Source organism: Mixophyes fleayi, chromosome 3, assembly GCF_038048845.1.
Source record: "Mixophyes fleayi isolate aMixFle1 chromosome 3, aMixFle1.hap1, whole genome shotgun sequence".
NCBI lineage: Eukaryota > Metazoa > Chordata > Amphibia > Anura > Limnodynastidae > Mixophyes > Mixophyes fleayi.
The window spans coordinates 50,154,185-50,167,105 of NC_134404.1; the positions used below are offsets into that span (position 1 = coordinate 50,154,185).

The 12,921-nt window shown below is 43.1% G+C and overlaps 1 protein-coding gene across 5 annotated transcripts in view; it reads right to left on the reverse strand.

The window, feature by feature from the left end:
* Nucleotides 1–827: 827 nt before the first annotated feature.
* KIDINS220 (kinase D interacting substrate 220) overlaps nucleotides 828–12,921 on the reverse strand; it is a 110,064-nt gene continuing 97,970 nt past the window's right edge. For 4 of the 5 annotated variants that reach the window (XM_075201466.1, XM_075201469.1, XM_075201467.1 and 1 more), the window contains 4 exons: nucleotides 8,472–8,609; nucleotides 7,736–7,834; nucleotides 6,494–6,727; nucleotides 828–4,589 (listed from right to left, as the gene is read on the reverse strand). In XM_075201466.1, the coding sequence (XP_075057567.1) occupies nucleotides 3,357–4,589; nucleotides 6,494–6,727; nucleotides 7,736–7,834; nucleotides 8,472–8,609 (1,704 nt within the window). In that variant the 3' untranslated portion in view covers nucleotides 828–3,356. The remainder of the gene's footprint in view (nucleotides 4,590–6,493; nucleotides 6,728–7,735; nucleotides 7,835–8,471; nucleotides 8,610–12,921) is intronic. The other variant, XM_075201468.1, reaches the window with a different exon arrangement.

The window sequence follows — 12,921 nt, forward strand, 5'->3', positions numbered from 1 at the left end:
TATGTGTCACTATTGTGATATGTGTCACTCTGCATCTTTACACTGAATTAGATCACCTTTGACCTGACGTATGTGGAGTTTTAATAGAAGTGTAGTTTACCCCAGAATGGATGTGTTTGTGTGAGGAACGAGTTATAGGTACCCCATAGCCAGATAAATGGACACACAAGTAAGCAGCTCGACTGTTCGTTTCCATGATTCTCCAAATGATAAAGATATAAAAACCCTCTCTACGAGCCCATAATCTGAGAAGAAGGCTGTATGTTTTCTGCTATACTGGGTCTATAAACATTACTGTGGCTTTCCACTAGGGGGAGACCTTCACACAACCGCCACTTCACCTAGATTTGTGAATTCCTCCTCCTGCCATTGGCAGGACGCCTCCACTGTAAGGCCTCATACCCGCTGGTGTGTCCTACATTTTAGTTCTTGTAAAATACACAAATGAAGCAGGCCCATTGTTTCTAGTGTCACACTACCACCACTGTTTAGTAACTGGTGTTGTGGAAGCGTTCTGTTTGCTCTTACTGGGCTCCAAATGCAAGTAAAATCTCCAGTAACAAAATGACTTTACTAGCATTTTAAAAAACAGAGGGAAAAAAGTCAGTGTGTGTGAGGCCTAACAGGCAGCTGCTGTATCTGAAAGCTCACGGCTGGCTCCTGATTGGACGAATGCAGCACCTCCCCATTCTGGCGCTGTCCTCTGCAGCTCCTCCATTACGGCGGTCCCAGATAAATATACAATATTACTTTATCCTCTCTTCAGGAATATATCAAACAATTAAAATATATATTGCTCAAACTTCTAATAACACATAACAAGACAATGCGTGCAAGTTATTTTATTTCCACATGTTTAATACAGCACAAACCGTTAACAACACTGTGTGGATTGGAAATACTGTCATGCAAGCTCCATAAACATGTAGTAGATATGCCTGTAACACTCTGATACAGTGATCTCTCTCCAATTCCTCACACATGGACACTGCTGTGTGATGTCCAGCAACTACAGGCGTGCAGACGGGGCTGACCTGGGATCATTATACCACTTAGGGGAGAGCCGCTGGGGCACTTGTCAGACTTCTTTTTAGAAAAGGAAGTTAAGCTTTCCCATGTGCCCTATGCAGACAACATCACATGAGTACGATTACTCGTTAGAGAATACCAGATATTCCAGGCTAATTTAACCCTAAAGTGACTCATCAAGGATAAGAGGTGACCAGTACTTGCCCCCATAACTGTGCCGGGTTAGGTTGGCGCATATTAACCCGGAAACGGAGGGTTTTGTTACTTCCTTCAACTAAACTACCACGACACTTGTGTGTACAGTAAGGGGCTGTTCTACCAGCCCTTGTGGCTATGTATCCTAGGAGCACTCTACAACAACACTACACTGTGTATAGAACATGTACATCTACACGTGGGACAGGACAGGCAGTCATGATTTGCTGTAGACATAATCCACATGTTCCCAGGGGTAGATAACTGTAACCTGTTATGCTGAATGATGGAGATATCCCAAAATTATCCAATCCCACAAACCATTATATAAAGCAGTTACCATCAGACTGTGTGTAACCCTCTTCACAGACTAGGAAACAGTATTTTCTGGTGTTCTATGCCATCACATCATTACACAGTGATAGCACACACACGTTCCAATCACATCTGTGTAACCCGATCAGTTTTATTCATGTCGCATGCCAAAAACGGAGTGAGCACACATTAAAATTTGGATCTAACAAAGATAAACTACCTTCCCAGCGCATGTGTATTGTACAGCAGTTACAGGAACGTTACACTTTAATCGGATAATTACAATACAAAGACTTTAATCTGTAATTGTTTTGGTAAAAATCGTCCATCTAAAACAATCGGATTATCTACTTATTACGACATCTACATTTGACTGTAACGAATCTACTGTCATTCACAAGCGTGCCATTTCTTTATGGATTGGGCAATAAACAATCGTATTGAATGATCAGACTGTAACGTGTCGCCAGGTTAGGATAACAGTGGATACTATATGTTCTGATGATGATGATGATGAATACACCTCTAGAGCATGCACTTACAGACACTGTACACAAGGTGTGCATCACAAGCACTAAACCACTGTATAGTCAGCATTATGGCACTAGACAACCTCACTTTTATACGGTTACAAAACACACTTGTGACGAATAACAGGAATAATCTGCTGATTTTAATACAGAACAAATCAAGAGATGAAGCTGGAAATTCTTCAAATGACAAACAAGCCTACATCCATTCTAATAACCAAGAGATACAATGATGGATTTACAGTGAGGGAAATGACAAAGGCTTTCAGCCCAGCACATCAAGGGCCTTGTAAAAATCTTCACACCCTTAGCCCACCCAAAAATAAACTGGGTTCGTAACGAAAAAAAAATGTCATGGGTGCTTTATCACCAATATGCTAAATTGCCATTTAACGTGTTTTGTCAATTGGTGAAACCTACACCTACGTTCCAGAATCCTGATGTGTGTTAATTATAACATTTATGACATACACTGGGTATTTAAAAATGGCGGTTTGGGAGCTACTTGTGGGCCTCCGTTACTTACATCTAAACACATACCCTCAATTTAAATGATCCTTTTTATAGAGAATCTTGGCAGCTGGGTTCTGCTTTTATTTAGATTTCAGTTAGATTTACTACTGTTTCAACTGAAAGTATTTATACTAAGACTTAAATAAAAAAAGGGGTAAAGTGTTAGCACTTAAACAAATTTACAATTATTTGTTCAAGATAAATGCAGACCACTCCCCAGTGTGTTGCTCACCAAGTTTTACCTACCCTGTGTGACCCACAGTGACATTGGAGGGTAACATACCTGACCGTAGGGAGTTGTGAAGACTTTTACAAGGAAATTCATTCAGAAACAATAAACATATCATCATACAATTCTTGTAATATGATAGTTATGGTCTCGTTGGCATTTGTAGATGAGAGTGGGTGATGAATTTCTGATAATGCATGTTTAGAAATGTGGGAATGATGGAATAACAAACAGGCTAATGAAGAGCACAAAATCTAGTGGTCTTAAGATTCCTGGAACAAGATCTTCTCTTCCTTTCACATGGAAAAGGCAGTAGAAAGATCTGCGAAGTGGAACTACGGCGGCTGATAGGATTCAGTGCTCTTTACTAGTTTACTTGCTGGTGTGTGCATTTAAATATTTTCCAGGTCATTTTAAGAAAGCAGTGTTAAGGACCACAATCTATTAGAGTTCAGTGTTTGATGAGGTTGGCAAAAAATGGTTACGGAAAAGAAAGGAGTAAAAAAAAATAAAAAATGAATGGACTGAACAGATGAAGACTGAGTTTAAAGGATACTCTCTCTCTCTTCCGCAAAGCCAGCAGTGTCAGAGGTTTTGACGGTGTGCAGCTCTGACGCATCTTTTGCCAACCGGCTGTATCCCGAACGTTGACCTCTCTTGTTGGTCAAGCGTTTGAGGTTCTCATTGTGTACAGGGCTGGACCCAGGAACGACTATGATTGGAGATTCTTCTTTTGCTTCCTCTGTTGCTTCAAAGTTTTGATTTGCAGTGTTGTTGTTGAGGGTCACTGTACTGGGAGTGCGATTGAGGTTATAGCCTTTCTGGCAAGATGGCCAGTTCTCCTCAGGGCTGCTGGCTATGAGACTGCTCTCAGATGGGCTTTTCTTGTCTTCAGAGCAGATTGACATACGAGCTATGGAGGGATCCTGAAGGCCACTCAGACTATTTGGTATACCCCTCTTCCCTCGCAAGCGATCATCCTCAAGCTCAATAAGGTTAGCTTTTTCAAGTTGGGATTCATCTGTGCCTTCATTGTTGAGAGAATGGTTTGGTGAACTTTCGTTGGACCTCACACCAGAGTCGGAGGAGTCTTTCTTGTCAAGGATAGCATCAGACAGATACTCCTTTGCTTTGATGAATGTCCTGACGTGCTCAGGTGCATAGTCAGGTACTTTGTCTGTAGCTGTATCTGGCTTTTTGTCTTTGCCTTCCTTAAGAAGAGGAGTGTTATCGGATTCCTCTGGCCCAGATTCATCTTCGTCACTTGGTAGCTTCTGGTAGCGCAGACCATTTCCTTTAAGTTTCATATCGGCTGCTTGGAAGAGGCTTGTTCTCTCTGTATTCTTTTTACTTGGAAGGAGTTTAGATCCAGACTGATCAGACTTTTCATCTTCTTCTGTGATTGGGTCCAGAGGAGAAGCATCGCTGGTAGAAACCGTTGAGGATGTGTAATCAACAACATCATTTCTCTTCAACAAAAAGGGTTTTCTTCCTTCCTCCTGCTTCGGATCTCCATCTTTCCCTTTATCTTGCTCTGAAGTGGAATGAATGGAGCTCACTGAAGTGCTCTGCCCAATGTAGTAGGCACTGGAGCTCATTGGAGAAGACCTGCCACTTGTAGTAGAGCTCACGGCACCTTCAATCTGTGCCATCTGAGCGATGTACTCCCTGTAGGCATCTCTGTACTCTGCTTGTACTTTATCAGTCAGCTTTAAGATTTCATGAGTGGAGTCTTGGGAATTAAGACTGGATAAACTTGGGGTTCTATGTGGCCGTCCCTGAAAGAGAAACACAGAAGATACTGGTCCGTTAGTGGACTATTAAATGCAACAATGTAAATGCACAGTCACACATTTGTAAAAGGGATTGATAACAAGACTGGCATCATTGCTGGACTACAGAGCTGGGGGTACATACAGACTTCCTCATACATCTTATCACCTGTTACTACATCCTGAACACTTCCCCCAACAACTGTTCTGCAGTGACAATCACACTACCTCTATAAACTTACCTGTTAGCCAATCACAGGTCTTCAATCTAGCTGGAATGTCAGCATGAATAGGTTAGAGACCTCATATCATCCTATGTAAGCCTGACCTATATGTATCATAATGTAAAACGCAAACATTACTTAAAATAGGACAAAAAAAAATAATGTTGATAAAATATCTGGCTTCAATATTCTCACTACACGGCTGGTGGATTTTATCAAATCTGACAGGAACAAACTTCCAGTTGTGGAAGCTGCACATATAGGTATGTTTAGCATAGTCTGAATAATATATTTTTCAAATAATCTAGATTTTTATATTTTAGAATTTCTGAAATTAAAAATGCACGATTTTGCTATAATAAAGCTATTAATTTGTAAAAAAAATTTCAGAGTTATTCTTGAATTACACCAGAGCTGCCCATTACCCTGTCCTGATTGAGGAGATGAGGCCATGTTTTCTGGATATCACCGTTTCATAGGTTGACAAATAATTGTATACTTCCATATTGCCTTTAATTGGGCCATCTTCTCCCAGTAATACATTCTGTAGTGCCATTCCAGTTCATATTTATCTAATCTTCCGCACTTAATACTTTGTTATTCTTATGCTACAATAACTCACTGCCCCTGGGCCTCACCAACAGTGGCTCTACCAGGAGCACAAGTGGAATGAGTGTGCTGCCAATGTGATATAACCATCAGTGTCCACACTCTGGTGAGCCTGAGGACATTTACACTGCTGGGTCCATGTATTATTCCTGCATTGTTCAGTCACGAGATGGAATAATGACTAAGGCTGGGTACACACTACAGTGTTTTCTGCTGATTATCGGGCCAAACACACGATAAACGACCGTCCGTCCCGATATCTCATTCATGTGTGTACGCTCCAACAATGAACAATTATCATTCCAAAGCTCATCGTATCATTTCATTTGATTTGTAAACTGAACTAAAAACCTCCTTCAACAATGGAACAATGTTGTTCCAATCCTGCAGTGTGTATGCACTAAGGACTGACAGTATCCATAGATCTCTATGGGGTGTGCAGTCACCATCTTTTCAGCAGATGGTTATGACAGATCTGAAGGTGAATCGTGTAAAACGTGTTTAGTGTGTACACATGAATCGTCATGCTGATCGTTTTTTGTTTTTTTTCAGTAATTGGTAAAATCTTTAACGATATTGCATCGGGAGAAATTTTCTGTAGTGTGTACCCAGCCTAATCTAGTAAAATAAATGTATTCTCTTGCTGAGTGTAATTGAGAGTCCACAATCTAAACTGACTAATCTGCTACATTAAGTCACAAGCGTTGACCCCGAAATCTTACGCCATGTCTACAATTGTAAAAGTAAATGCTGATTTCTTAACATGATCCATATAGGATATATCTGCATAATCGGAGGCAAATGTAAGCAACCTGTGGCTCTACAGTGGAACTACAAGTTGCAGCATACCCTGCAGGTCCTGCTCAGACATAGTTTCACAACAGCAGAAGATCCACAGGTTTCTCTAACCAGAACACAGGGAGTTTTAGACGGCTGAAAACAAATATTTGATTGGTTGCCAAAAGTTCCGGAACACTTGATATAAGAAGCTCATACCGGCAAGGTCTTCCTGTCATCTGTGTGCAATGTAAACCTCCCTCAGGTGCAGCACCGTAATACTAATAACCGGATAGGTACCTGCCAAGCCATGGCGACGTGTCGTGGCGCCTCTTCAAAACCGATTGTGTTTAGCTCCTCGAAGCTGAAGCTGAAGTCATAGTTCTGACCAGCAAGATCAGTGTGTGGCAATTCTGGGTTTGGCACGGTACGTCGGCCGCCCTCAACGTGCGCCGCTGTGTTTCTTACCGGCTCAGTCATCATCCGGGCTTCTTCGGGGTGTATCTGCATGTCAGAGCTTCTCATCTCCTGAAGCTTTTGTGGGAGTAGAACATTGATATCGTTATTTTGCACAAAGCCAAAACTCTTCAGCAAGAATTACCTTACAATTATGTCAAATGACATCTCCCCAGTACACCGCCCTCCTCCCTCCGCAAAACACAGGCAAAAAATAAGAAAGTCAAAACAGAACAGACTTATTCCAAACTAATCTGTGCGTTATGACTCCATCTGTTTATGGAGAGATCCCGACAAAAGGCTCCAGGAAAACATTTTCAAGAGAACAATTAAGCCCGAATCATTTTCTTACAGTCATTTGCAGCGTTTTAAATACTTAATCTCTTTAAAGCAAGCACTGAAGTCAATCTGTTTAAGAGCTGATTAGATTAAATTATTTTAATGTAAGTATACAGTCACATGCTTATTACAGCATGCAACAGATATCTGCACAATATACTTCTGTTACAAGCATTGTATTCACACTGCTAACATACGAGTTGTCCTATCTATTGAGAAAACATGTTACCGTGATGGGGAACAATGAAATCATTCAAAAGTAATACTCCCTCTTTAAAATAGCCATAAATCCAGTGACATTGGTGCTGCACAATATTGATTTACCCCCCCTCCTCCCCATGCAAGAAAACACCTAAAAAGGACAAATACATGAATAGAACTTGCCGCATGTCCTATGTTGGCGTTTTATTCTGCATTATTAATCTATTCACTGGGGAGAGAGCATTAAAGGGCACCCTCTATGGGAGAGAGCACAGTGTATAGAGGTAGCCCGACTATGCTTGGAGTCAAGCAACCGGCTTCAGACTGCACTCTATTATGTGCGCTCTCCAGGGTGAACAAGGATCCAGAGAAACACAATCTTTTTGCTTATAGGTGACACCTTGCGCAAATAGAAAGCCCATGTAAGACATGGTGACAGGTAAGCATGGCAGGCCTCTATAACACTGCCTGAGATCGCACAGAGCTGCACCATGTGACAGGTTATGGACCTGGTATTACTAGTGGAAATTTAACTACAATCCTTACTGCGCTTTTGAAAAGATGCCAATCGCCAAAATTCATGTTCATCTCTTTCCTCAGCTCATCCATGCTGCACTGCGTCAGGACTCGGCCATTGATGTTCGCCTGGAGGGGAAAGAGAAGGAAAGTGAGTGGTTGGGAGAGTACGTGACCCTGAGCTAGTGCATTCACAGGCACACTCCGGGGGCTTACGCCGCACGCTCACAGGCACACTCCGGGGGCTCGCGTTGCACGCTCACAGGCACACTCCGGGGGCTCGCGCCGCACGCTCACAGGCACACTCCGGGGGCTCGCGCCGCACGCTCACAGGCACACTCCGGGGGCTCGCGCCGCACGCTCACAGGCACACTCCGGGGGCTCGCGCCGCACGCTCACAGGCACACTCCGGGGGCTCGCGCCGCACGCTCACAGGCACACTCCGGGGGCTCGCGCCGCACGCTCACAAACAGATTCTGGTCACCACACTGTAGATCGCTCAACAATTACAAAAGTTATTTTCCTATAATTAATATTTTCAAGCATACAGATAACTGGAACTCATCCAAATATATGTATGCTGGTGTTAATTCAATGGCCAATGTATTGTGTTCCCTACAATGTATGGACAGAGGAATGCGAGACACAAATAATACATACATTTTTATAAAGCTAGTGAAGTTCAATGAGCCTAGGGCTAGTAACAATTCTTACATTCATTCACAAAGAGAAGATTACATCCTGTCAATTAAATATCCAAAGTCACCTTGTGAATGGTTGCCGTGTACTGAGCCAACATGCTCTGGTCAATGCCTTCAATTTGCTTCAGTTTTTCGCACACAGCGTCTACGTTCATGGAAGCCAGAGCAGAACCGTGCGCTCCTACAACGCTGCCACTGGAAACCTGCAGGGGAGGAGACTGTATAAGTAACTGGTATAAGGCCTCAAGTACACCAGACCTTGCTCCTAGATATAGTGGAAGCAGATGTTTTGTGGGCTCATCCAATATCCACCAGGAGACATCACTGAGAAGCAAGAAGCGGCAACCTCATACATATACAAACATTGGTTCGCCCACAAAATGGCAGCTCCCACTACTTGCATAGGTGGCTGTGACTTTTAAGTGTTAGTGATAATGTATCATTATTTTCAGAATGTAATAAAAAACATGAGTGTATTAAACCATTTATCACTAGCACAGGTAGCAAACACCTTGCGTATACTACGCGGTCCTTGCTGTATTTAGGTATAAGTATCCAGTGAGTTTTTTCTCTTCAAGCTACAGGGACTATACAACATAGAGATAGCACTCTGATGACCTGAATTTCTAATGGGAAGAAGGCCTTAAACACGGGGTATGTTTACCTGTGGATCGTGTTTGCCAACTGCCGAATGAAGAGTGATAGTAACGTGGATTATGTAAACATGAAGAGAGTAATCACAAGCTTCTAATAAACAAGGCTTCATTTACAGGCAAAGTCTTACAGAAAGTAAACTGTTCCATAAATGTATAACCACCTCATAGGTAAAGGTTACTTAAGGACAAATGATCAAAGACAAAATCACAGCACAAACTAAAATGATAAGCTACATTTGACAACATACCGAAATCTTTATTAATAACCATATTCAATCAAACCAAATCAAAAGGGAATGACACGCAATTTATAGATGGATTGATAGTTTACGTCCATCGATTTGAAAGCTACCCTCATTAAATTTGCACAATAACTTAGCCTTCTGGTAAAAAATTTAAATTCCGTGTTTCTAACCTATCTACTTCTGACGTGGAGATTTCAGCGGACATGAATAATCAAAATTCAGTTTTAAAGAACCCTCGCTCCCTTCTCTTGGACTCACCAGAACAGAATTTGTTGCTGCTCTCTGCTAAACATGTAACCCTTGGTGGTGTGGGATTTTAACAAAATATGGAAGGGTTAATTACAAAACAGAACGTTCTGGCCTTAACACTCGCACCTCATATGATACTTGGAAGTAATGCGACAGATCACATTAACACGGGAATACATCTCACTATCTAACCTATATCCCTAGCCTATTTTCTCCAGTATCACACCGCTGCAACCAATACTTAAGACACTTCACTCTCAGGAAAACTAATCAAAACCGGGTGTGTCTTTTCTTTCTATTATAGTTTAGAAACCGCCTGATAGGAGCAGTTACCTGTGCACCAGTTTTGCATAATTCCTGCACATTTCTTGTCTAATTAATGGAGATCACTATAAACCGGCGGTTCCCAAACTGTGCGCCGCGGCTCCCAGGGGTGCCCTAGAAAAGCAAGAAAACAGAAACTTACCAATCCGCCGGGCGTCGGGACCCAGCAGACTCCTCTCTCCCGCAGCAGCTTGTTACTGACGTCGATATTCAGGGACAGCTGCGGGAGAGAGGAGGCTGCTGGGTCCCGGCGCCCGGCGGATTGGTAAGTTTCTGTTTTCTTGCTTTTTTCTAGGGCTGGCGCCTGGCGCGGGGCAGAGGAAGGGGGGACCCGATGGCAGAGGAAGGGGGGACCCGATGGCAGAGGAAGGGCGGACCCGATGGCAGAGGAAGGGCGGACCCGATGGCAGAGGAAGGGCGGACAGTGTGCCTGGTTGCAGAGGAAGGGCGGACAGTGTGCCTGGTTGCAGAGGAGGGGGGCAGTGTGCCTGGTTGCAGTGGGGGCAGTGTGCCTGGTTGCAGAGGAGGGGGGCAGTGTGCCTGGTTGCAGAGGGGGTATTTTTGCATACAACTAAATAAGTATTTCTGTCGTGACCTAAATACTTATTACAATTTTTTGACCCAACTACTTCTAAAACAGGACTGCTCAGTAATTATTTTGGAGGGATGCCTTCAAAAAATTTGGAGACTAAGGGTGCCGCGGACTGCAAAAGTTTGGGAACCACTGCTATAAACCGTTCTGAATGAGGACAGTTTACATTGCTGGTAACCTGTCCATCTGCTGTATGTACAGCTTTATAAGTGTTCCCATCAGCTGCACAGCGGGTGCCGCCATTTTCTGGGCTGTACCAAGATTAGCCTAGGAACTAGTGACGTCACTGAGAACAGATTATTGGGCAGCACACAGAACGGCTGCCTCTATTGTTTGTAGGTGACAGACACACTTTACATTTGTGATGATATTAAATATCTTAATCTTGGCAATCTAATGCTAATAATAAAGTTAATGATCTATCAGTTGTGTGGTCATTGCCAGATTTACACAAAAAGTTCCTAAAAGCAGCTATTGATAAAACACACGTCCCAATTGTCCACATTCGTACATCTGATGATGTACAGCGTTCAGCAGCAGACATTGAACAGAACTAATAATAAGATAAATGAAGATGCTTGTATTACTAAATGCAGATATGTTATGTAACCAGCTGCTGTGTATTATCTGAAGGTCTCATCTAATACATGGTTCAGTCTCCTGCACAAGCCAGCCAGAGGCCCTAATCTGGCCCAGGGTCACCTGCTGCCCTGTTACACAGAGGCGTACACAGTCCCTGCGCACTCAGGAGTCTAATGATATTTGAAGGAGTTATTTCCCAGCAAGGACAATAATCATGTTCTGAGCAGCAGGAAATGGCTTACAAAATGTTTTTTTCTTCATAATTCTTGACACTTCCTCCAAATAAGTTTATACTGGAGGAGAGACAAGAACATGGAGGGACCACAGTACATAGCCCCAGGCATACTGGTAAAATATTAGATAATAGTCAGCAATGTACAAAAGCTGCATGTCACACTATACAGTCTAATAAGCAGACACTGCACAGGCACAACTCATCCCTACCGCACCTAAACCCTGCACAAGCGTCCAGTAAACAAGGCAGGGGTGTGAGATGAGTATACAGAGGCTGGTGGCACCATCAGTAGGAAGCACTCGTGTACTTGAAAGCTGGCTGTAATGTCTTCCTTCCTAGCTGTTCTGTGTGCCTGATGGAAAACACTCCAGGCCGGTGCCAGAGCAGAGCGAGCGTACGTGATAGGTCAGAGGGGAATTTTGGGTTAGCTCTGTCCAACTTCAACAAGTTGTGTGCACTCACTGGCTAACAACACATGTGTTATATCATACAATACACAAGGGTTAAACCCATATCATTAGGACCTGTATACAAGGGGGCTGATGCAGGGTACTATGCCAGGTGTAACACATGGACATGCAGCATATCTGACACAAACAACTGGAGAGGGGAAGGGCAGATAAACACAGGCAGAGTACAGAAAGGATGTATCTCATGCAGACCTGCAGAGCCGCCTATACGTCTGTTAGGGAGCGTATCATTTACACCTGCTTGTATCCAGTGTTCTCCACACCTCTTAGATTGTAAGCTCAATTGGGCAGGGCCATCTTTACCTTCTGTGTCATGTCATTGTATGTTATGTATTGGTATCATGAACCCAGCAATGCACAGCTCCAGGAAATATGTCAGCGCTTTAGCATAATAATAAACATTCCGTAGTGGCGAGTAATAACACACCTCGGAAGCGGGGCTACAGTTCTGTACTGGTTAGAAATAGCGCTCAAACGTAGGATAAAAGCGATGGACTTGAGATTCAGTGTTTCCCGTTGTAAGGAGGAGTGAGGTGTGGAGTCACATGAGAGAGGGCGATGTTCTGCTGCGACAGGACATCTATGATGGGCTTCATGACACCAAGTCATACGTGTGCTACAATCTGACCTGACTATGGACTGGACATTATTTGGAGACCGAGCTAAGTGGCCAAATTCTGTTGGCGTCACTGTGGTGAAGTTGGGGATTTATTTCACATCTTTATGAACTGCTCGTTAATGAAACCACTTTCCTCAGCAGTTTCTGACTTAATCTCCTGGACGACGAGTACTCCAGAAGTAGCTTTTTTCCTTCACTATCCCCAATGCTTCCCAGCAACACCATAACTATGTGTCTGGACAAATACTTGTAGCAACTAGGCCTCATTAGCTCAACATTGGAGAGCCCAAAACCTAACCCTACCCTCCAAGATTATAGCGAAGATCCAGAAACGTTACAAGATGGAACCGCTGGTCTCAAATATTCCACAGGGGCATCTTCCCCACTGACTAAATGGCATCACAGGTATGTTTATGTACTGAACCAACAGCCTTAATATTCCATAGTATCTGTTTCCAGATCAGTTTCAACGTTTCTTTTCACACCGGTGTGTAATTGTTGTAAATGTTTCCTTACTGTACCCTACCCCCTTATACCCCCTTC